This window comes from Apaloderma vittatum, unplaced genomic scaffold (assembly GCF_000703405.1).
Source record: "Apaloderma vittatum isolate BGI_N311 unplaced genomic scaffold, ASM70340v1 scaffold6616, whole genome shotgun sequence".
Lineage (NCBI taxonomy): Eukaryota > Metazoa > Chordata > Aves > Trogoniformes > Trogonidae > Apaloderma > Apaloderma vittatum.
Genome location: NW_009719893.1, coordinates 15,427 through 41,023, shown reverse-complemented (window position 1 = coordinate 41,023; position 25,597 = coordinate 15,427). Strand labels below are relative to the sequence as shown.

At 46.1% G+C, this 25,597-nt stretch overlaps 1 protein-coding gene across 1 annotated transcript; it reads right to left on the bottom strand.

The window, feature by feature from the left end:
• Window positions 1-765: 765 nt before the first annotated feature.
• SIDT1 (SID1 transmembrane family, member 1) lies at window positions 766-24,199 on the bottom strand (the record flags this gene model as incomplete). Its single annotated transcript, XM_009870816.1, has 18 exons — window positions 766-874; window positions 2,557-2,693; window positions 3,695-3,812; window positions 6,525-6,648; window positions 7,222-7,295; window positions 7,965-8,031; window positions 8,583-8,656; window positions 9,291-9,439; window positions 11,050-11,121; window positions 15,407-15,450; window positions 16,403-16,496; window positions 16,889-16,960; window positions 18,168-18,261; window positions 18,848-18,931; window positions 20,040-20,141; window positions 22,669-22,714; window positions 22,913-23,083; window positions 24,078-24,199. Coding segments are annotated over 18 exons (1,753 nt in total), but the record flags the coding sequence as incomplete, so codon positions are not given.
• Window positions 24,200-25,597: the final 1,398 nt, after the last annotated feature.

Sequence of the window (25,597 nt, the reverse complement as noted above, 5' to 3'; positions counted from 1 at the left end):
CCTGACATTCTGTGATTCTGTGAAAGCTTCTCTGGAGAGCCATCAGTGGCACTAGGGACGGGCAGACATGCATGCACACACAAACACACTCTTCAGCTACAAATGAGGAACTTGAAAAGGGTCCTGCACCAAGATCAGAGCTCTCCTGTGCTGTGCTGACCAACCCCTTCCTGCCAAGGAATGGGACTGGCAGTGCTGCTGGCAAACTGACTTCACTTCTCAAAAGTCAACCCTGGGGTGGCACGCAAGCCTGCCTCCCCACACACATGCATGCATCCCCAGCTGCTATGTCACTGCTCAATCAGTTCAAGAGAGAAAAATGAGAGCTGCTGACAGTTACCTGAGTCAGGGCCATCTGAGGCAGACAGGAGCAGAAGATAAAGGAGAAACAAGTTTGTAAGCAGAGCACAAAAGCCAGGTTCCCCATCAGACCCTCTCCCCCCTCACCCCATGACGGGGTTTTATGTAGCTCACCACTGAGCAGCACTAGGGAGAGCTGTAGCTGAAGGGCAGGATCCCTCAGAGCCCAGCTCTTCTGCCACCACAGAGCAGATGGGTCCTACTGACCCCCTAGAGGTCTTGGAAGTAGCAGCACAAGTATCTCAGAGGCCAGAGAAAGCATCAGGTAGATGAGAGGATAACCCAAAACATAAGCACAGGCCACAGGACCGTGCTCATGGATTCACTCGCATAGGTGACTTCCACAGGTGAGGACAGGAGGCACCTGCACACCCTGGAGCGAGACGGTTCAGTCACAGCACTTACCAATCTTGAAGCGGCCCATGTAGTAGATCTGAGTACTGAGAGCCAGTGAGGCCAAAACGTGGATTAGTGAGAAAATGACCCAAAACCACATGTCATTTTTCCCAAACACCTGAAAGCAAACACATATTAAAAGTAAACTGAGCTCTGTTATCAGCTAATCCTTTCCAGTCCTATGTCACCATTGGGGCATTAGACAACCTCACTGAACGGGGAAGATAAACCCCTAAATCTTTCAGCCTGAAAACAGATCTACAAATCCAGAGAAGTAAGAGCTTGGCATTCTGCAGAGGATATTGTTTTTTCTGAAAACTGCTCTGACAAGAATGGCAGCCTGGAAAGACAGCAGCTGGCCCAGGGAGCGGAAACATATGGACTCCCATGCCAGGCAAGCTCTCTACTGAGTGGGCAGCAGTTCTCTGGCCAGGAGCTGGATTTTTACAAAGGCAGTCAGGGAACTAACCATTATTTTAACAAGCACATTGTAGTAGACCGAAAACAACAAAGTCACTCTGAAGGTAATTACATCTATTTTTCACTTTCACCTTTTTTTTAAGGTCTGGAAGTGTCCTACAAAGGCAGGTTAATGCTATATTAAAGCTTTATTTTTTCAGTTATACATTAAGGAGTCCAGAAACTCTGGTCTGCCACCTAGCTGTGACCACATACTCCCCTGGGGCACAGCACATGCCTGAACATTATTTTTTTTTTTTGAGGGGGCAAAGCAATCAGAAAAGCCACTCCTGCACGAATGGAGCAAGGAAAGCATCCAGTTTATAAGCTCTACTCTACAGCTTCCAAACATCCCTCAAGAAACAAAATGCTGCATCCCATAATAAATCCCCCAGGTTTTGAACCTGACTGTGCAAGTCTACCACAGCCATCAAGAGATTCTTGGAAAGTCTCCACCAGCTGCTCCCGCATGCCTTATCCCCCAGTCTTCTACACAGAGACTTTCACAGAATCAATCGTTATTCTGTGTTATGTCAGGTAGTGAGGGGCTGACAGTCTGCTGGGACCCAGCTGCTAGTTCTGAGCAAGAATTCAATGGACTTTGCCTGGTTACAGCCAAACAAAACAGTCCTCAAAAAAAAAAAAAAACCAAACCAAAAACAAAACCAGAGAACTCCAAGGTAAAGCACAGGCTGGGGATCCAGGCAAGCCCAGCCCAACACCTGCAATGCTATGAGGAAACAGGCAAAGCCCCATAGCAACCTGACCTGCCAGTGACTGCTGCTGCACAAGAGGCACCCTCTTGTGATTCCTTCTGCTCCAGTGCCCTTCTATAGGCAGGTACTCCAGAAATTGGGCTGTGAGGCCCCGCAGACATTATTCGAGCTCTCTACCTCTCCAAAGTTAGCAAGGCCAACTTGGCCCCAGCAACACAAAGTCTTCTAAAGGGGAGAAAGTGTCAGAAGCAATTAGGCAGAGGACACCTGTCTTGGAAGCTCAGCCAGTCTCACGCTGCTCTTCCAAGGTGAGCCACCCCACAGAAGACCAGCAACATGCTTGGACACAGACACCTGGATTTCTCCTCTTGAGAAGGAGGGTGTGTGGTGGGCAAAGCCCAAAAAAGAACCCATTTAAAGAAAACTGTTCTGCTCTTCCCCGCCTTGCAAGCCCAGGGGAAGGGAGGAGGAAAAGCCAAGAGTACTCGGAATTCAAATACTAACAGCTGCTTGACACACTCTTATCCTACTCAGCTGCTTTCCCCAGTTATTTTCCCGCTTGAGTTATGTTCCCAGCCACACCATCTCCTTCCCAAAGAAGCAGGCAGGTAAGAGGGAGCCATACCACTCCAAGGACAGCTAGACAGATCACCACAGCAAACGAAGCATAGGCAGAGTAGGCGCTGGCATTGATGTCTGGGTGGCGGGTCTGGTAGAGCTTGAGCATGCACAGTCCTGCAATCATGTACATGAAGGAGGTGTCTGTGGAGGGAGCACAACAGAAACAGTGAGAACAGGTACTGCCGGTAGGCTGAGAAAGCTGCTCCAAGTGCATATAAAGAAGTGTAGCAGCAGGGCCCAAGGCTGGCAGGCACAAATCCCTGATGCTGCACTACATTATACAGCACTTCATGCTTTGCTGCCTTGCAGCACACCTACCCTGCTCTGAGGCAACCTTTAGCCTAGTGCTCTCAAACCAGCAGAGGCAACAAAATCTGAAGCGACTCAGAAAATAAGTGCCCACAGCGCGGCACAGAAACAGGCAGGGAATCACACAATGATCGAGGTTAGAAGTGACCTCCGGATGTTGTCTAGTCCAACACCCCCTGCTCAAGCAGGGTCAGCTATGAAAGGACTGTCCAGGACTGTGTCCAGTCAGGCTTTAAATATCTCCTCAGAAGACTTCATGATCTCTCCAGGCAACCTGTTCAGTCTTTGATCACCTCAAAGGAGGCAAAAACAACCCTCAAAAAGTAGCTTCCTGTGTTCAGATGGAGTTTCCTGTGTTTTAATTTGTGGCCATTGCCTTTTGTTGTGTCACCTGGCACCACTGAGAAAAGCCTGGCTCACTCATCTTCATTCCCTCACACACATAAACAAGATCCTGCCTGAACTTTCTCTTCCCCAGGAAGGCAAAGGAGCCCATAGAGGTAAGTTTCCCCTGAAACGGCAGACAGAGGCTTCCTAGGCTTGAGCACTCCACCACTCAGGCTGTGCACTTACTGTCTTCAAACACTGAGCTGCAAAAACAAAGGCACATCTTGCCAGCAGTGCACTGCAAGAGTCGCAAGGTCTGGAGAGGACGCTGAAATGTGTTAGTCCCCGGCATCCAAAGCCTCACTGCCTCCTGACTGAGCACTGAAGCAGGCAGACCCTAGGGAGGTTTGCAAGGGCTGAGGGCTGAGAAATGCCAGAACTCAGCAGGAGATAAAGCTTGGCAAATCCAACCTCCATCTCAAAAGCAGAAAGGAAACTCAGCTTACCAAACTGGAAATTTGAGTAATTAGGGCAGACATGATAACAGGCACTGAGCACACCTTCCATCATCAGAGCGATGCCCATAGCATAAAAGAGACCAAAATGCTTCGGGATCCCATAGTCCTAAAAGAGAACATAGCCGTATGGTAAGTACTCTCAAATTCCTGATCACACGCAAGCTTCCACTCTCCACCACTTCATCCCTCCTAACCGCCATGCGTGTCCTTCAGTCACCAGCGCAGCACAGTGTGCTGTGTGCAACCACGGGCTTCACGTTTAGCCACACTGCACAGCCAGGGGAATTCACATGCAGCAAACTGAAGCTAATCACACAGAAACTTCTAGTCTGAAGACTTTAGTGTCTTGGTACTGTCATTTTGAGACTAAAAACCTACATTCTGTACCTTGTGCCATGCTACGTCCTGCCCAAAATTGAGACCATGCTCTGGGGACCCAGAATAGCAGCCTTGCTCTTGTAGTCAGTAGAGGGTTAAAAGCACCTGAATAGCAGAGCCCATCAGCCAATGTGAGAAGGCATCTCCACTACAATCTGATCAAGGTGTCATCTGAAAACCATAGCCATTTTAAGGACTTGCTGCTTAAGGCATTTACTTGCTACCAAGCCAGTGAAAACAGCCATTTGTTTCCAGAAACCCGCAGCACCACTGCCCAAAGCGCTGCAGATTTCTCTGTCCTCTCCCCGAAGAGACTGCAGAAGTTCTTACTATAAGCAGCTCTGCTTCAGAACTAGAGGCTGCCAAATTCCTCTGGGTTATTCTAGGCAGCTCTATTCCCTCTTTCTAACAAGAGTGCCAAGAAGGAACTCTTGATTGTATAAGACAAATCAAACCTCACTATAAACAAAAGCATCCCAGGACACTCCTACTGTCCCAATTCCTCCACAGTGAGCACTGGAGGAAAAGCCATAGCCATGGGAGTCATGCTTCTACTCATCTCTTTGTCTTCACAAATGCAGGCTGGGGCACCATGACAGTATGGACATACAGTAAGCAGTACAGTAGTGGGGTGTGCAAGAACATAAGCATCCTAACTAGACTCTTTTTCAAGGGAGGAATCCTAGAATGTTCATGGTTGGAAGGGACCTCTAGAGATCATCTAGTTCAACTCCCCTGCCAGAGCAGGATTACCCAGGGCAGTCACACAGGAACACATCCAGGTGGGTTTTGAAATTCTCCAGAGAAGGAGACTCCACAACCTCTCTGGGCAGCCTGTGCCAGTGCTCCCTCACCCTCACAGTAAAGAAGTTTCTCCTCATGTTGAGGTGAAACTTCCTATGTTCTGACTTAAACCCATTATTTCTTGTTCTATTGCTGGGCACCACTGAGCAGAGATTGTCTCCTTCCTCTTGAACCCATCCCTCACATATTTATATATGTTATTAAGATCCCCTCTCAATCATCTCCTTTCAAGGCTAAACAGCCCCAGTTCTCTCATTCTCCCTTCACAGGAGAGATGTTCACATCCCTTAATCAACCTCATAGCTCTCTGTTGGACTCTCTCCAGTAGGTCCCTGTCTCTCTTGAATTAGGGAGCCCAAAGCTGGACACAGTATTCCAGGTGTGGTCTCACCAGGGCAGAGTAGAGGTGAAGGAGAACTTCCCTAGACCTGCTGGACAAACTTTCCTTCATGCACCCCAGGATCCCATTGGCCCTCTTGGCCACAAGGGCACATCGCTGTCCCATGGACAACTTAGTGTCCTCTAAGACTCCAAGGTCTTTCCCCGTGGGGCTGCTTTCCAGCAGAGTGACCCCTAATCTGTGCTGGTGCCTGGTGTTATTCCTCCCCAGATGCAGGACTCTACACTTGTCCTTATTGAACGTCATGTGTTTCACATTCACCCAGCTCTCCAGCCTGTCCAGATCTCGTTGGATAGCACACAGCCTTCCTGTGTGTCAGTCACCCCTCCCAGTTTTGTATCATCAGCAAACTTCCTGAGGGTGCACTCTATCCCCTCCTCCAGGGCATTGATGAAGATATTGAACAAAATTGAACCCAGTACTGATCCCTGGGGAAGCTGACTCTGTGCCACTGATCACAACCCTCTGAACTCTATTTCTGAGTCATTTCATAACCCCCCTCACAGTCCACCCACCTATCCCACATTTCTTGAGTTTACCTATGAGGATGTTATGGGGGACAGTATCAAAAGCTTTACTGAAGTTGAGGTATATGACAGTCACTGCTCTCCCTTCATCAACCCATCACGCCTTCGTAGAAGGATATCAGATTAGTCAGGCAAGATTTCTCCTTGGTAAATCCATACTGGCTATTCCTGATAACCTTCTTCTCTTTCATTTGGTTAGAGATGGCCTTCAGAATGAGCCGCTCCATCATCTTCCCAAGGATGGAGGTGAGGCTGACCAGCCTGTAGTTGCCAGGGTTCTCCTTCTTGCCCTTTTTAAAGACTGGAGTGATACTGGCTTTTTTACAGTCCTCAGGCACCTCTCCCATTCCCCATGATTTTTCAAAGATGATGGAGAGCAGCTCAACAACAACATCAGCCAATTTTCTCAGCACACATGGATGCACCCCATTGGGGCCCATGGATTTGTGTGTTTTCACTTCTTGTAATAGTTCTCTAACCAAATCCTCACTGATCAGTGGAGAGTCATCCTCAGTCCAGTTTTGCTTCCTTAATTCCAGTGACTGGGATTCCTGGGGGCTGGTCTTAGGAGTAAAGAGTAAGGAAAAGAGACAAGGATTCAATCCTCCAGCAAGGAAGGCAAACAGAAATCCACTGTCTGTCACTCCAGTTTTCAAGTTCTTCCTGTCTTTCCTCCCTCCACTCAGCCCCATGCAACCATGCTTCCTACCAGGGTATAGACATCTTTCATCTCCATGGCTCGACGGTGGAGAATGTCTCTGCGCAACACAATGAGGAGGAAAAGAAAGCCCAGCAGCATGTGGCCCACGTTGCTGAGGATGTTGTTGAAAGCACTGCAGGGAAAAAAAAAAGTTTTAGACCAGGGCAGCACAACAGTGGTAAGCTGAACCCTAGCCTATGTTAAGCAGAACTTACTTTGCTCCACCACTACCATCCTCCACCTTAGCAGCTGCCAAACACCTGCCAGTTTTACACCCTGGATGACAATTTTACATTGAGTAGTTCACCCGCCCCAGTAGATTTAAGACTTTCTCTGCAAGATTCCCAACTCTGGGCTTTCTTTGCACGGCCACATTAGTTCAGTGAAAATGCTGCAACTGAAAGCACTGATTTCAACTTCTTTGCAGAGCTGCTGCTCCTTGGTTACAAACAGAAGTGTCCAAAAGAGCATGGGAGCACTTCATTGCTGTGCCATAGGTTTGCCAGGGGAACTCATGTGCCATGCATCTCATTGCAACAGAAAGCCACTGCTGAGCAAAACAGAAAACTCAAGGTCCTAAAAACTCATTGGTCTTTAATAATACAGTTGCTGTGAGCCTAGCAAGAATAAAATCCTGACCTGGGCACAGCACAAACACTCAGAAGGCACAAGACAGTAAATTGCAGTGATTGTGGGACTCGCTCACCTCAGCACCCCAAGGGGATGAGCACACAGAAAGTTGTAGTAGCAGATATCCTGATTTCCCGTCACATTCACTACCTGGATAGAGAGCAGGTGGGAGATCCAATATTAACAAAACCTCCCTGTTCTGGGGGATTTTCTTTGTGCAAACACTGCATGTACGCAACGTGTACCAGGACACAGACTAGCTCTGCCACTGGCACAGGGGAGTACTGACATCCACAAGTGAAGCTTTTGGCAGAGGGGTGAACAAGATGCTGCCACAGGCCACAAACCTGACAACAGTCTTCAGAGGAAACACTGTGTGCTCTCAACCATACCACTAACAGATCTGCTTGCAGACGACACCTGAATAACAGCAGCATAGCAAGGCTGGGGAGAGGAGAAATCACTCATATCACAGCAAACCCTACTTGCATTCAGTTGTCTTTCAGAGATAACAGCAAATTCCTTCTGCTTCTAAATTGAAGCAGGCCCCAAAAGAGACATCAGATGAACAGGAAAACAGCTGCACTCCCGCATGCCAAGCAAAAAAATAGCAGAACTGAAAGCTCAGTGAGCCAAGCCAGCAGGAACAGTCAGCACACAGTGCAGAGAGCAGCAAAGGTAAACTGCCCCTCAGACAGAGCAGGATGTCTGGGCGATCCCAACTCCACCACAACTGCCATCCTTACACCATGCAACCACAAAGCAAGCTTAAAGGCAGGAGGACCCAAGCACGGGAGACAGCCACAGAACCCAACGCACCGTCTGGTAAGTGATGACGAGCTGGATGACTGGCAGGGCATAAAACACTGCAATGGTGATGATGTTCCTGCAGAGAGGAGACAGTAGCCGCAGTTAGACACACCAGAAGGGTTGGTGCACACCCAGGGCAGAGCCCCACAGTGCTTGTGGAGGAATGTGCACACTGCAGTGCCTAAGGAAACAGACCCTGCTCTCCCACCTTTATATCTCTGGATATAATGTCCTAAAGCAGGCGAGGCAAACATGCTAATGCAAACTGGAGAAAAACGCTAAGGGCACAAGAAAAGCCAGGAAGTGGACCACAAGCTCATGTGTTTGAGTGTCAATTTCTTCTTTTCCCCAGCATGTTCCAGCACACTGGTCGTTATCGCACTTTAAACCAATTATGCAAACCAGAATGCACTGCCAGGATCATGAGCACACTGGTCCACAAATAACCTTATTTAAGGTATGTGGGATCTGCAGTTACTGGCTGGAACAGGGTCAGAACATGTAAGAGGGTGGGTCAAAGAATTTCCTCAGGTCTCAAGTGTAGTTCAGAAGAAGAACATGTGAAGAGACTCCACAACCAGGGACTGGGTCCAGAGCTTGGACCGTACCAGTTTGTCTTCTCCTTACCAGAAATATATTTTGTATTTTTTGCTGACAATCCTTCGGTCCTTCCTGGACAGGTCTGATAAATAGAGGAACACCTAAAATATTAGTGGGTGGGGAAAGAGAAAAGAAAACAGAAAAGAATTAATGAAGACTACAGAAGCCAGTAGAAGATACTGATGTATTCAGACAATATGCAGCTTGATGCTATTTGGACCATTTTTTACACAGCAAGTTTGTTGTGTCCCTCGGTTCTATGAGGAATGAGTTCTGCAGAACCCTCTAACCTCCAGAAATGGCGCTGATCACACAGAGCAGTGCAGGGTGACAAAAGAAGGCAGTCCAAGAGCTGCTAGCTTAAAATCCCTTTTTTACATCCACTGTAGTCACACTACTTGTGCCAGGTAGCTACCTATTATTGCACATAGTTTTCTCCCTATGCTGTTGCACCCCCTTGGACTTTCTGGAACATTCTGTGCTTCTTCCTCCTTTCTCAATAGTCCCCAATACATTCTGGTCTTCCATATTAAATCACTCATTTCAGCAGCACACTTAGAACAGCAGGAAAACTTTCCAGATTCTGAAAGAACACTAAAAAGCACAGTCAGCTTTACTAGATTAAATCCACCTAAAAGCGGAAACTTCAAAATTCTCACAAGTGAATAGGGCTGGTCCTGGCCCAGATGTGTCCATGGCTCAGCATCAAGGCCACAGCTGCAATGGCAGCCATACCTTAGTGCGGATGACGTTCTTATCACTTTCAATCTCTGGCATGGTGTCAAAGTCGCTCTCTTCATCCACAGAACTGTCTGTGTCAGAACCAGCTGGCGGCCTGCGCTCAGGAGAAGATAACTGATGTCCACCACTGGAGCTTGACTCATCTGGAGCAGAGCAGGGAAAAAGAAAAAAGGTGGGGTAAAGGCAAAAAGAATCCCTCCATGCACAGCAAGAAGAAAGCTGCTCCAGGTACCAGCTGCAATCTACTAGCTATTTCAGGGAACAAGCTTCTCCATGATCACAAACCTTCAGATTATCAGCTAAGAGCATTTTCAAGGACCATTTTCCCACCTCTGCAACATTTTGGTTTTTCTTCTGCTTTTATTCTATTACTGTTCACCTCTAACATTTTCTACTCTTTACTAGCCTGGTCTCTGAAACTGGGAAGTCCAAGACAAGCCAGAAAGCTCTAGTGAAAGCAGCAGACTGCTCAGGAGTTAGAAACAGGCTGACCTAGTTAATCCCCAGATTTTATATAAGCCTTACGTATAAGCTTTTCTAAAAATATGGTAGAACAGAAGATAAAGAAGAAAGTCGACTTTTTCAAGCAGGCAGAGTATCAGCTTTGCTTCCATTGCATTCACAATACTGGTCACCTGCAGGTCAGCAAGACCTGCCTGAGCTTCTCATAGGCTAGTCAAGCTCCCAGCCAGCCCATACCAGCATAAGCAGAACACAATTTTCTTCCTCATTTTCCAAATGCTTTTAAAGCATTTCCATGGAAATTGGGAAAGGGGTGCTGCTGAAGCCCTCAACACTATCCTAGGACTTAAATCCTCCCAAATTTTGGCCAAACACCACAGAATATCAGTTCTGTGTTTCTTTGTCAGACATTCAGAGATAACACACCTTCACAGTCAAACAACTGGGTGATATCTGAGTGTGTCAGGGCTTTATACAACAGTGAGCAAATGCATCCTGAGCAGGGATGAAAAATTACACAGGGTTGCTCTCCTCTCTCATTTGAGTAGCTGCCTCACACTGCCCTGGACCTGCAACGTGGGTCCCCAAGCTGTCAAAATCAAGGATTATGCCCAAAAGTCCACAGCATTAAGCTATTCAATATCAATCCCTCCACAGGGAAACCTGTTAAAAGGAGACTAAAAAAATACTCTGGCAAAGGAAGGCTTTCCCATCGTCTCAAACTAGCAGGACCCTTGGGAGGTTTTTTCTCCTCTGCTGCCAGGACATGGTTCACCTGTTGACAGCATGACATTACTTCTTCCCTAAGGAAGCCTCTGGAGCACAAGAGGCTCTGATTTTGTCTTGCCTTGCAGCATACAACCCTTCATCCTTTCAGTAAAAGGCATGCTTTGGTCTAAAGGCAGGCTTGATGAGCTAACAGCAGACTCCTAAAAGCTTCGTTAGAAGGGACCTTTGTCAGTCTCTAGTCAACCTTCTGCCTGAAGCAGCATTGTCACCAACACTTACCAGGAGACTGTAGCTTCGTCTAGCCAAGACTAACATTTACGATGACAGAGTCTCTCCAGGCACATCTTCCAGAGATTTGCCACCTTTCTGATGTAGATGTTTTGCCCTAAAGTGCAACATGAGCCTCTCAAGCTTCAATTATTTATTTTTTTTAAAGTAGTTTGCAAGTTGCTCCTAAAGCAGCTTGCAGCTTTATGACCTTCTGGTTTTAAAGCACTTTAAAATGCCTTCCCTTGCACCAGGCAGAACCCTCCCCATGCCCCAGTTCTGGAAGATACTGTACCAATAGCACCGTAGCTGCTTCCCTCAGGGGTGCTGGCTGTGATGGGGTGCGAAGATGTCATAATCCCAGATCCTGTAGTGGCAACAGACCCCAAAGGGACAGTTAGTTTCATGTCAGTGCTTCAAAACACATCTCTGAGGTGAATACAAACAGCTTGAAGAGCTAGAGTGGTTTGGGGAAAGCAGCATTTCTCCAAACAGATGGCAGTCTTCCTCTAGAGCATAATGTGCAAAAGGGAAACCCTTGCTTTGCAACGTGAGCAAGCCCATTCCCTTCAGCCTCCCACCCACATATCTGAATCAAGAAGGGCTGCACCTCCCAGTCAGGTTGCACTACGACTTCCCCCTCCTGCCTTTATTTTCCTCCCATGGTGGGGCTCAGCTGCTAAACTGGCAGCAGACAAATGTAGCAGGAAACACAGCCAGCTGAGTTCCCTCACAGAGAGGTCAAACACCCATTTCCCCAAAAGGGAGGGCAGCAAGAACAGAACCATGTCTTCCAGTGGTGGCAAACAGCAAGACAGGTCCAGTTGCTCATAAAGTTTAACCCTTGCAACAAAATCATGCAGCCAGTTAGCAGCAAAGGGACACAGGACACAAGGTAGCATCCTGACATGACAAGCAACCTTATTGCAGCCTGGCAATGGGCTGCTTCCCAAGCTGCATCTCTGGCTTCCCAGTACCTGATCTGTCCCAAACTGACAGGCACAGGCAGACTCCTCTTTCCAGTTGGCAAATCTAGACACTTCTGTAACAACTTGCATAGGCTTTTATACAACTTCCATTAGTCATATATGAAAAGAGTCCCAAACCTTTTCCCTGTGCCACAGGTTAGGGTTGGATCAGCCACTAAACAAATGACAGATGCTCTCTATTAAGCCCTCTCCCCTCTCAAAGGGGAAAGAAAAGGGAATAAGGCAGAAAGACTTACAGATTGGAAAAGTAAATGAAAACAGCTTTAATGAAATAGCAGTAGTATGAATAAGGAAACCATGAAAATCATACAATGTATACAAATATATCAAAATATGTCCAAAACCAATATGGAAACCTCCACCACTCCGCCCTTCATGGCAATTATCACTGATGCTGCAGTGCAGGCAGGCACCAGGAAAGTCCTGGACTGGACTCAGCGGAAGATGAGAACCAGATTCAGGATCTGTGATTTAGGAACTGGATCAAAGATCTCGTGGATTGGGATCAAAGGCAGAACAACAGAGTTGTCCTTGGACACTGGACACCGAAGAAGAGGGCTTAACTCTTGTGATCCCTCAGATCTATACAATATGATGTGTACAGCATGGAATACTTTGCTGGTCAGTTTGGGGTCTCCTGTCCTGTCTGCTCCTCCCCAGGGGCGTGAATTTTTATTTGCAGCATGCCAACATGGCACACAAGATTTAGCCATGACCTTGGTTCTTACAGGAGCAAGTACAAGCAAAAGCCGTTCTGCATATCAGTCCTTGGTAGTAACTATAAACATCAGGCGTTATCACTTCTAGTGGCAGACACTGTCTGCAAAAATATGCTGTTAAATGCAGAAAGTACAGCCCTTTAGAGGAGACTTAGCTGAAAAGTAAAATCACTGAACAAGTCAGTTCTCTTGTACCTCAAATGAGGACATGCTACCTGAGCCTAATTCCCAGGCAGGGGAGCACCCGTACATTTGGGTGGCATTTGTTGTTTCAAGTCCAAATGACTGCTTTCCTTTCACACATTCACTGTGCTTGTTGGGCTGCAGGCTGAGACTTGGTCTCCATTTTAGCTTCTCTACTTTCCTGCCCCATTCCTTTAACAGGGCAACAAATAGCTCATAGAAGCATGTGAAGCAGACAAACACAGCACGGATTGAGCACGAGAGGGAAGGTTCTGGCACACCACAGCCCCCCACGTGACATCCCTTCAGTCCGGAGCTGGGATTAGCAGGATGTTCTTTGTAGATTGCTGCAAGAGCAAGATACACCCAACTGTGCAACCCTCCTTCTCTCACAGAAATTTTTCCTGTTACTTCAAAGTCATTTATAAATCCATTCTCTCACCAGCGGCTGAGAGAAGCATTTCCCCATGTTTGTGGCACCAAGGCATACACACAGTTCCCACTCCCATCAGTCCTGTCCCACAAGGATGCTCCCTTCTCATTTTAGATGAGGCTTTACGTTCCCAAGTGACCTGTCAACCTCCCTTCCCAAGTAACTGAGATTTAAATCTGGACAAAGCAGGGAATGCCAGGGAGAAGAGACACTCTGCCCATCTCTAACAGCCACTTTGGACCCAGCTCACCCACTAATTTCAGTCCTACTTCCCAGTGTGTGAGTGACTCAACAAAGTAAATGTCCCACACTAGGTGTGGTTCCTCCAACTACTGCCTCCACCAGATAGTGATGACGCAGAATGGGAGGTATGCCACAGGATTAAAAAAAAAAAAAGTTAACCACAGAAGCCAGGCATAAAATAGATTACAGGAGCAAAGAGGCACATGGAATTGCAGGATATTCAAAGACAAAGAGCAGAAAAAGATTGCTCAGCACCTCCATCTGCATTTTCTTGGTGGAGAAGGGGAAAGGAAAGGAGAGTGATGAAAGTGGCAAGACAAAGGGGTACTTTGGAGAAAGAGACATTCCAGTAGGTGGGAAGAGGAGAAAAAAAACAAACCACCAAAACCAGCATATCGAGAGAAAGCCAGCATGCCCTGGGTGATCTGGAGGACAGAGAAGATGCTTGTTACCATTTTACCAGCATTAGTCAGATACACACCCTGAAGAGACACTATAGAGAAAGAAACAGCACATGGATAGAACATGGCTCCTCCCCAGAGGAAAAGACATGGTTGTGACACGCAGTGCCAGGCATGTGAAGGTGACACAGAGTACAAGGGAGAGGACAAGTCACAGTAGGAGCAGATGCCTCCACGAGGAAACATGTAAACTGCAGAGGAACTGTACTCCTTTGTCCTTTCACAGGGATGCTGCTCTGCAATTCCCCCTGCCCAGACACCCAGTTCTGTGCCTTCCAGATCCATGCTAAGCATGGCATCTGTGCACTGCAGCTTTTCTGGGAACTTTCCAAACACCAGAATTTAACTTTTACCTCTTGCCAAGGCAGCCTGGAAAGCTGCCTTCAGCACATGCACCTTCAAGCTGCAGCACCAGCAGCACTCCCTGGAGTTTCTGGTCCCACTCAGCTGAGACAGCGCCTCCTTGCCTTGGACAGTGATCCCCTGTCACCACCCTGGAACTCTTCCAGGGCCTCAACCATGTCCCTTCAGCTTCCCCAAACTCCCAAACACCCAGGCCTTTCCATTTCTCTAGTGCAGTCCCCTGCTCACTGGGTTGTGAAGAAAACCTTTCATACACATTCAACATACAAGGATGAATATGTGGACCTCAGTGGCTGAAGCAGCCACTCCTGAGAATTCACGTGCCTGGGTTCTCGTCAGAAATTTTAACTCAAGTAATGTCAGGTCACAGTGAATCACCACTCACAGCTAGGTTATACTAGTATGCTTGTCTGGTGGTATGTAGCAGATCAGAGAGACTCGAGAAGCTGGAGATTAAAAAAGGGAACACACTAAGAATCCTTCTGTGCTGCCAAAACATAACATCCTCCCTTCCACAAGAGAGAGGTACAAATGATGATGCCTTTATCCTCAGACCAATGCTTTAAACTACTTTGCAAGCACTAAATATTTAAATGAAACGAAACTGCCAGCCTCCCACACTTTTCCAAAAAGCACTAACTCCCAGCACTCTCCCCATCTACATGACAAAAATTTCCGTGTTTCACTTGGTAGCCTCTTAGATGCAGCTATGTTTTTATAATGCAGAAATCTGCAGTGTGTAGAAATATGGGTGCAGCATAAAGTAAATGGAATCCAATAGCAAAGTAAATAATATAAACACCACTACCTAACTGTATTAGTCATCCATTCACTGTTGTCTGCAACTCCCAGTTAAAAACAAAATACTATTTAAATTAAACACAAAAATCAGAGACCTCATGCTTAAACCAAACGGAGGAAATCTTAAGAGTTTGTCAGCTTGTGCTTTGCTTGGAAATGAACAGACCTTGCATTAGGCTGTAGCCATGTCTGGCCAAAGCTTGCCCCTCCTCCAGCCCTCTAAAAGCCAGCTCCTCAGGGTAGAGGTCAGGACCAGGTTCAGAGAAGCCTGCTTCTAATGCTCTCTCTTGCGAGGTCAGAGAGGAAGTTTTAACATATTTCATCAGCACCAGAGACTATGTAGTATACATACAGGGAAGAAGGTTTTAAGGGACAGAAGCTACTTGACTGACAGCCTGTCCCTTGCCTGGCCTGAGACCTGTTCACATAAAGCTGTCCCACAACAAAAAAGAGACCTTACCATCCTCAGCACCCAGTCTCCCAGCCGAAGCCTTCCTCTGAACCCTGAAAGAGAACAGGCCATGCTCAAGATAGTCAACAAACCCCACCACGTGCCAGCTGTGGCAGGATTATCTTAGGACACCAATAGGTAAATATGGTGCTAACTCCAAACTCAGTAAAAATAAATCACAAAAGAAACAAACAAAAACAACAGCAAAAGAAAAACACTGTTTTGACTAAACAAGGCTCAGATGCTTGCTGTTCACCTCTCTGATTTCTGAAGTGGCAGAGGTTTGGTTTGTTTTTTTACCCCCTTCAACTATTCACTAGAGGCAGAACAACCAGTTACCTGACCGTCCCATCCTACACAGCATGTTGGGAGGGACTCTTGGACCACCTTCCCAGGCCCAACTGCCCCACACTTCAGAATCTACAAAAAGGGCAGTAGAAGCCAGAGGCACTCATCACCATGATACTTAAGAAGTCAGTGTTACTACCTTCAATGCTCTCAGCCTGTGCTAGATGTTACCCATCCTCCAAGGGCAAACATTACCTCCCTTTTAGGCTAGTGTCCCCTTCCCGCAGTAGGGGCAGGTCAGGCGAGAAACCAACACTCTTGGGACTCCAAGGCCCCGACTGAGTCACTGCCACTTACTGCAGTATTTGGTTCAGCACTCTAGGAAGTACATTGGTTGCCCTATGTTTTGGTACCCTATATCCTAGACTGGCCCCATCACAATTCCCACCTGCCACCCAGTGTTCTCACATAAGGAAAACCAGGGCGGGGCACAAAAAAAGCTAGATGGCAGAGCCTTAGGGTTTTTTCACTGCCATGATCCCCACAGCAGCAGCAGCAAAGTTTTCCAGCTGATGATCAGGAGGAGCCAACTGAGTAGTTATGGACTTCTTTTTCTTGCTCTGTTCACATGCTTGCCACCCTACTCACTGCAGGGTGAGGCATGTCCAAGAATGATGAGAGATAGAAAGGCTGTTCTTGTACAGCCCCTCAACTCACCTGATGTAGTGCACAAAAGCAACAATGACTGAGCCCAGGTAAAAGGACAGGAAACTCAGGAAGCTGAAGAACATGGCCTGGACATAAACAGACTCTGAGGAAAGAAAAGGCAGCAGTCAGCTAACAGAGCAAGGACAGCCTCTCTCAGGGTCACAGCTCCTGTAATACTCTTCCCAACAAACCTGGTGACAACACCCGGCTCCAAAAAGCCCTTCAAAACCCATCTTTCTTCAGGAGGAATCAGCAGAACTTTTTGCAAGGTCTTCCCCCATTTCCTCATCTCCAGTGCTAGCTGGCATTCTTGTGAGATCACCCTGTGCCACACAGCAACTCCTGGAAGGCACTAGGGCTCCAATTGTTTTTGACTCATTGGCTGACGCTTTCTGCACCACCCCATCATACGGCTGCCAGTCCACCCATACCCTTCCTGTGTAAAAGTGCCCAGTCCCCCCGTAAAGTTGCACTGCTCCATCCAAAGACACTGACTTTTAATAGAGGGCATAATCATCACTTGAAGGTTCTTTGTCCGCTGCAGGTTCCAGGTACGGTTGACATTCCCTGTGAGATGTGAAGGGTACAGCAAATATGAAAACAATCAAACGTGAATGATCTCTGGCCTTGATCTTAGTTCTATGCACTTGCAAAAACACTAGGGTCTGGCTTTCACTATGATTTGTGTGGTTTTGCTATAAATCTTTCTCAGACTCATTATAATATACACCTCTTTCCATATGTATTCCCAACACCACCCCTATCCACAACCTGTTTTTCAGACTAAAAATCCCATCTTGATTCTTCCATACTTTGCTCAAGTCTTGATGCCTGAATCCCAAGGGTATCTCATCTCCTATTCACCTAGTCCCCAAAGGACAGTTTCTCACTACAGATACAGGGACATCATTTTTGCCTTTGGCCAAAGCTGTGCTGGTAAAAAGCTTCTGTACAAGATGTCATGCTAGCAACTTGCTGTGTTTCAGCAGGGCTTAGCACACGCTGCCAGTACAGCTCTGCTGACAACTTTAGGATACGAGAAAGACACCCAGAAGGTTACAATTCTTTTTTAATGGGGGAAATTGCAGGGGTGGAAGGTGGAGGGATGATGGGGAGCCCAGTATATTTGTTGGTTGCAGTCTTGTTTATCCTACAAGGAAGAAGCCATCCAGCTTTCCTTGAGGATAGGAGTTACAGCCACCACATGAGGGGTGGAGGCTTTGCTTTTACCACTGCCCAGGAAGTGGACACAGTGTTTTCTGGAAGAGAAACAAGTCCCTTGTGAAATTAGTCTCCAAAAATTACTATTTTTTCCTGTTTCCCTAAGTCCAGGGCTGTCATAGATCCCAAGATAGCACTGGGAGAAGATACTCTCTGGAGGAACTGCCATCTGGTCCTCCATGCAGGCAGGAAAATAATACAGCAGTAAGAAAAGAAAAAACAAAACAAAAAACCCACCACAAAACAAAACAAATAAACACACACCAACCAAGAAGTTGTAAGCAGCAGTGCCTGGATGTTTCCAGTATCTCCCAAGACACCAGTGACTTCTCCAAAAAGCACATAACCCCAGCAAGCCAGGCACTGTACTAGCCGGTCACCTCCTGGATTGAGCTACCCACAGTATTGAATTTATACTTCTCTCCCTCACAATTACCTGGATAAGCCAGAGCAACACAACCATCCCATGTCATGACACAGGAAGGTCCCAAAGGACTCCTGCTGCTCCACCACCCAGATGCAGCAACCAAATCCACCTCCCAACATAACTTACCATGAATGGAAGAAGGCACAGAACCCCCACAGGCATAATCCTCTGGCTTGATGACAAACACGACAAAGAACTGCTCACCTGGGAAGTCCTTTCTCTGCACAGGAGGATGGAAGAAGACAGAATCCATGAGATGGTAAGGAACCTCTCCTTCCAATGCAAAGCAGAGGTGGTGCTCCGAAAGACCAGAGATCAGGTTTTAGTTGCTACACAGGCACCAGACTTAGACACTTGCCTGTTCTGCAAAGAGCTTGGCTTCTGGGGATGCTCCCCTCATCCTTGCTGACAAGCTGACAGAGTTCACCAGTATGCTGTACAGCACTGCCCCAGTACAAGCAAACCAATACTAATGCATTTATTTACTTTAAGTAGTGCAAACCATCTCCCTAAGCTTTTATTATAAAGGATCTACTACAACCACTCAGTGGTAGAAGAGCCAAGGTTCAAACAGAAGACACCTGGCTGCAACCACTCTCATCTACAGCCTCAGCACCTAAGATGTAACACATCTACCTGAGCAAATGTAAGCAAGGTTTTGTAGTAAAAGGTAACATCATCTCTTCCACTTATATCATCTAATAAAAGCAAAATCTCACAGCCATACCAGAAACAAAGGAGTACTAGGAATGCATAGAACGAGACACTGAAAAAACCCAACACTGGGACAAAAATCAGCATCTCACCTGCACCGTTATGGCTGCCTGCTTAGTCATAGACTGGTAAACACCGTTGAACTCCACATTATGGTCCAAGTCATACACTGGGCACTAAAACAGACATAACTAAGGGTTAAACTAGTGACAAAACTCAAACTAATTTCACAGACAGCAAGCAGAACAGGCAGGGCAGAACATCAGAAAAAGGTCCTGCTCAGGGTGACAAAGGGAACAAAACAACCAGGACCCATTCAGATGTTAGAAAAGCTGCTCTGAAGACATTAGTCGCGGCCTGCACTCACTGACCTCTGCATTTGCACAAGAGGGCTCAGCCAAACTGATCACTCCACCATTCCCACAGGGCAGTACATACACTCAGCTGTACACTTGTCGTGTCACACACTTTGCAGTCTGTGCTACATGTCAAAAGTTTTACTCTTAATACCAGGTAAGTTGAAAACCACCTGCCAGTTTCTCCTCTTGCCCTTCTACAACTTAAACACACCGATGGAGGCAGGAGCTGATGTTACCCATTCCTCTCCTCACCCCAGGTATTAAAGGTGACTGCCAGGACTTCAGAGACAAGGCACCTTGCAGTTCTATCACCACCTTGCTGCTCCCACACTATAGGTCCTTGCATCATTTGGGGAGATGGGAAAGGAGAATAAGTATGGGGCTATTTCCCAGCACCAAGCAACAGTCAACCTCCATGACAGGAAACAGCTGTTCTCCCCTTCCCAGGAAAGGGAATGAGTAATTTCATAGAGAAGAAATTGAACTGATGAGGGGAGACTTCATGTCTGGAAATCAGAAACTCCCCACATCGCCTTGAGCCAGTGGAGCACTGTCCCATCTCTGAGCCACCAGCATCCCATCCAACAGCACTTCGTCGAGAGACAGACCCACATCATGAGGCAGGAGGAGGTACTAAACCTCATGAGGGGAACATCATAAATGACCTGTGGACAGGCTGGAGAGAAGTAGCTTGTTCACCTATTTGCAACAACAACAAACTCTGTACAAGCTGCTTGAATTCAGCATTTTTGGGTTTGCCCCTTTCCTACAAGACTTTAATTCCTCTTTTGGGGGCTCTACCACCACCACCACATTAGGGTGAAGCCCTTCCTAGAGCTCTTCTTTCTGTTGGGGCAGGGACTCCCTTACAGCAGGACACAGAACTCCAGTAGATAGCTCTTTACCCCTGTCAGCTCAGACTTACCACAATATCCTGGACGGAGACAACCGAGCATGGGTAGACTGCATCAGACACCACTTTAATAATGACTGAATCGACATCCTGAGGAAACTTGTACAGAAAATACTGAGGAGAAAGCAAAGTGCTAAGAGTTACGGTCCAGAAATCACCTCTGCTAGTAGCTTCAGAGTCTCCCTAAGGTACCACCACAGCCAAAGCTGGGGTTTGGAGTCAGATGTGAAAGACTTTCACAAAATTTCAGATTTCAAACATTGGAGAACCTTACACTACAGAAGAGCAGACTAAATGCATACAGACAACTCTCCTCCTCGCGCAGCACACTGTTAGACAGACAGCTTCAACGTGCAAGATATACTGTATAGCTTCTTAAGCTTGTTTCCAGCTGATCAGACTAAAGTGACTTCATTACATATCCTACTCCATTTTATGTTGCTATGAGCAGTTTCCAAATATTTCCATACTGCTGGCTGTACTTCACATATGAAACATAGCATGGAGTTTCTCTCAGATGGGTTGCCTCAAAGACAGACTTTATGAAGAGTATTAGGTCAAATGGTTGAAACTCTGTCAAAAGTTCATGTAAACGCCTGGTATTAGTTGTAGGATTTATTATCTCTAGTGTTGATGGCAAAGGGTACTGGAGGTTTTCTCTTCTCACTTTGCCTTTGAAAATAATTCAGCTATAGCTCTGAAAAAAAGTGGGAGAGACTAATACCTGATAATATTCCTACTTTTCCTCTGGGAGCAAGAAATGATGTTTCCTGTGCTTCCATCTTTTGAGCAGGCCCACAGAAGATAGTCTGTGGAATCAGGAAATGCCCTTACCTGTCCCAGCAAAGTCCTTTTCAGATTTGGGCAAAAGATGTCCCAGGTAACATCATCATTTGCATATTCTTCCAGTAAAATTTGAGGTACCACACCAGCCAGCTGCTGGAGAAGCAGGGTTTCTGTGCCTGCCCGAGCAGGCAGGCTTGTTGCAAGAGCTCTCATCGTTCTGCTTGGGGCCCAGACCCTGAGAGCTCTGGCTCGCAGTCAGTTATCACAGGGGGCTGATGGGCAGCCCACCCATCTCACCTCAGAGGGGATACAAGGCTGTGGACTGCCACCAGCCTCCTTCCTTATGCTCACCTTATAAACTAAAAACTCACCAAGCCGGTTTCTTCAGCAAAGCTCGTATCTCCACTGAGCAAGGACACTGGCAGTCTGAGCTCCTTGGTTTCCCAGGTGCACTACCCTTAAAAAGCTTTAGGTCCTTGAGGAAGTCATTCTTGAGGACCCTTCTATACTCTTCTTTTTAAGCCACACTTACACCAGAGTACAGAATTAATGTAAGGTGCACTGAGACCCACAGTTCTCTGCTGCACAGACTGCAAGTTGTATAAACACCTCCAGACAACAGTTTTGACCTATACAAACATATCTAATTTCTCCTTCTGCACTCAGGCATGAGCTGGGTTCCAGACAACAGCTCCTTCAGTTGTTATGCTTATGTCTTTCCAGTCATAGGGCTATTCCAACATCCTTTTAGATTTTTATTTCCTTTTTTTTTTCTTCCTCCCCCTGCAGACTACTTAATACTTTGATTTACAAGAACCTCAGCATTATACCAACTAAGAAGCACTTGTCTTCTACTCTCTACATCTGGTCTCTAAAAGTCACCAATCTCATATTTATTGTGCAAATAAGAGACCAAACTCACAAAGCTAATTCCAAGCCAGATTCTAAACACTCTACATTCAAAAACAAGATCCTAAGTAATGAGAGGTTATAAAGATTCACCACCATTCCCTAAGATATTATAATATAAAATATTGCAGGTATCTGCAAACCAGCATAAGACACTTGACAGCAAAAAAATTAGATGGGATGCCTGGTAACAGGAAACCTAAAATTAAGTGGTGTTACTAACAGTGATAGCAGCAACAGAAAGGAAGTACCAGACAGCCTGGGTAAATTACATACTTTCTCAGCTCTAGGAGCTCCTGTATCACTATAGTTACTGCCAATAGCATTTTCATTCAAAAGAGGACTTGTAATATCCGCAGGGCTATAAACAAGGCTGCTCAGCTGGATGTGCTGTACATGTGTGCTCTCTTCTGGACTAATAGCCAGATTCATCAGGCATTACATTTATCACCTCACAACTTGACTTGCTGCCCTGAGCAAGGAATAAGAGTCTGAGTTCTGCTGTACCTCTACAGCTTGTTTATTTATGTATTTATTTTTCTCCAGTAAAGAGGCAAGTCACACTCAGGCAGCTGAGCCAGCCCTGGCTGGAACAAGACATTGCTGCACACTATCTCACTGTCCATGAAATGTAGCAGTCCAATGGCCTCTGGACTTCTGTACATTTCTGGAATTTCCTGGTCTCCAGATACTATTCATTTACTTTGGTCAAAGTTTTTGGTTCACTTAATTGCTTTGCAAGAGGCCTCAAATGTGCCTCTAGAGAGGCTGAGGCACTGCTACATCTTCACTATGTCCACAGAAAATTCAACAAGGAAGTTTCCCTGCAACCTAAGAGGGAAATGACCTAGTCATATAAGGCTTTTGCAATGTCTAAAAAAGGATTGCATCAACTATTGGGACACAGTAAGAAATACAAGCAATGCCACACAGGACTTGTCCTTACCTGGGGCTGGGAAGGGCTGGCAGTGAAGTTAAAGGCTTTGTTGGTCCTAGAAAAGAAATGCCAGCATGTTGAAGTGTCAAACTTTCAGAGCTGGAATACATACAGAGTACATTCAGATTAAGCAAAAGAAAAAACAATCTCTCATTTATTCTTCTCCTGGGAAGATAAGGAAGGTAGATGGGCCAAATCCATGTGTAACAGATACATGAAGAAATTACATTTGTATTGTCACATTCCAACTTACTCAAGTTGGAAGTTCTTGAGCCTGGTGACTAGCAGCTCATATGCAATATTAAAAGGTGCCATGGAAGCGACATCCACAAATATAGTCTGGTCAGAGGGTCCTGTCTCAGGTGTTGGCTCAGAGGGACAGAGGGTCCGACTCACTTCTTGGTAATTGTAGGTCCTCTGATAACTGCAACAGCCAGGGGAAGGAGGAAAGGGAAAGTTAAATGGAAAAGAGAGAGATAACAATTAAAAAAAGTTGTTCAGCAGTTCTAAGAATGACAATTTTTCCCTTGCTTGCATAACTAAAATACTAATTTGAAAAGCCAAGACCATTCAATCTTTTATTCAGAGCTCAAACTCTACATCTGTTGCCTCTTGTGGGACAAGGCCTCAAGGGACTGGCCATGCCCAACATTTCACTTCCCTAGAGGCTGCGCATGCCATCTGCAGATCTAGCACATCTGCCATTTGCTGGAGCAGAGAGAGCAATGACAGCCCAGAACAGCCGCTTCCTGTAACCATCCCCTAGATCAGGTAAAACACTGCAGGTTATCTGCTGCCTGGCACCAGGATTTCAAGTCATAGGATGAAGCTTCATATCTCAGATGGTCTAAGATGCCTGCAGAGTGTCAGTACTTGCACCCTATCTCCCTCCAAAGTTGTTGAAGGTACACAGCAGCATCACTTTCACAAAGAAAGCACCCTCAAAAACTGCCACCCAGAATAGACTCAACTTAGCTGTACCTGGGGTGAGAAACAGAGAAGAACCCTTATCTGCCAAATGCAGTGTAACACAGTAGTTGGGACACTCTTCTGAGTGCTTGCTCAAAATCTGCTCCAGACCAGAGCCCAAGAACTACTTGCATACACCGTAAGCAACTGTGGAAATGACAATGCCATGTGGTAGGTTCACTGACTAGTGACACAAGCAGATCTCCAGCAGACAAGCCTCCTGGTACTCTATGTACATATTTGAAAAATTAAGAGACAAGAGCAGGCTGCCAAGTAAGAGGTTACCGACCAAATCCTGATCTTCCTACATTCAGCTGACAGGGAGTAAACATGCTTTTCAACCAAGCACTGCAGTCTACGTAACCAGCAACATCTAGCACTTGAGGAAAGCTGATGACAGATACAGATAGCGGACAAGTGTGTTGCAAGGAGGAGACTCCAGTACTTACAGGCCTCGAAAAATCAGTGGGACCTGCCATGACAGCACTCCTTTCTGTTGGCGAACTACAAACAGGACAGGATATTGGAGGTTCTCAGAGCTGCTATTCACATAGACCCGCACTGCATCTACCTGCAGGAAGAGAAAAGAGAGCACAGACAGACAGGTAAAGGCAAAAAACAAGACGGCTCCAAATCTAGGACACTCTTCCTCAGTCTGACCTAGATACTGGCAATATCCAGAGGGAGATCAACGGTGTTTGTCACTGGACTGGTTGTTCAGATCTAGGAGTCATTTACAGAATTGCCTCCTTGCTGCTGCTCTTAAACAGAATCAGAGCCCTGTCCTCAGGTCAGAGGTGACTGTCAGACAAGACACAGAGGACAAATGCAGCAGACATAAGAGGAAGAGAGTTCAGTAGCTTCCACCCACTCAACTGGGAGCAACCTGAACAACTTGTGTTATAAAACTAAGCAAACACACAGACACACACACACAGACACACACACAGCTACAACTGAGAATTTTCTTGCTTGGACTCTTATGTACCCAACTCAATGAACATCACCGGGAAAGTCACAAAGATGACTGAAGATGACATTAATGGTTAGGGATAAAAAAGCAAATTAGCAGCTAGCACCTGGCTCTGCTGTAAATTATACTGAGATGACCATCATCCACATATATCCCACTCAACAAAACAGGAATGCACTGCTGACCACCCTCAGTTGGACAAGGAAAGCTCCTTTAGTTTGTGAGCAAGCATTTTAATGCAGCCCAACACATCAGCAACTGAAATTTCTCCTTACACTATCATCTGACCACCACACAGTTGTAGAGGTAAAACAACTGTGCGATAGAATGCTCTCAGTTTACTATTTGCTTTGAGAAGCAAGCAAGCGGTTTGTCTGCACTAAATAGAAATGCATCATTTCCATTTGAAAATAACACCTCTTCAGCTCCCGCTCCAGAATTTCAGGCATTGCTCAAGAAAATAGGATATGAGAATGCAAACTGCATCAGAAGAGATAGTATATCTTGATTAAAGGCCTTTAACTGACGAAAACGTATTAGATAGATAAGATATATACATTTTAAACTCACCATATCTTCAAATATTAGAATGGACTCTCTATTTACGAGTAGTTGAGGATGCATAACCCAGTTGTACTATTTGCTGTGAGTCTGATGGGAGCTCCATGTTGCATCATACTGATGTGTGGAGCCATATACAATTTACATATGTAGTTCTTCTGGTCAGAAGGAAAAAAGTGGAAGGCATACTAGAAGAGTATTAGAGAGGTTTAGGAACCAGAAAGCAATGATAAAAAGATTCCAGTGTTTACCCTTCTATCTCAAGGGGGTTTTAATCAAGTTATTCATATTTTTTTTTTTGTTTAAGACTTTATTATTATTTTTTAGGAATTGGTGGCTGTAGCCTCTCTATTATTGTACAATGGCAGAAGAATTGGTAATGATTAAGACCTTCTTATAAGGTGCTTTGTTCCAGTGAACTGAACTCCAATGTGA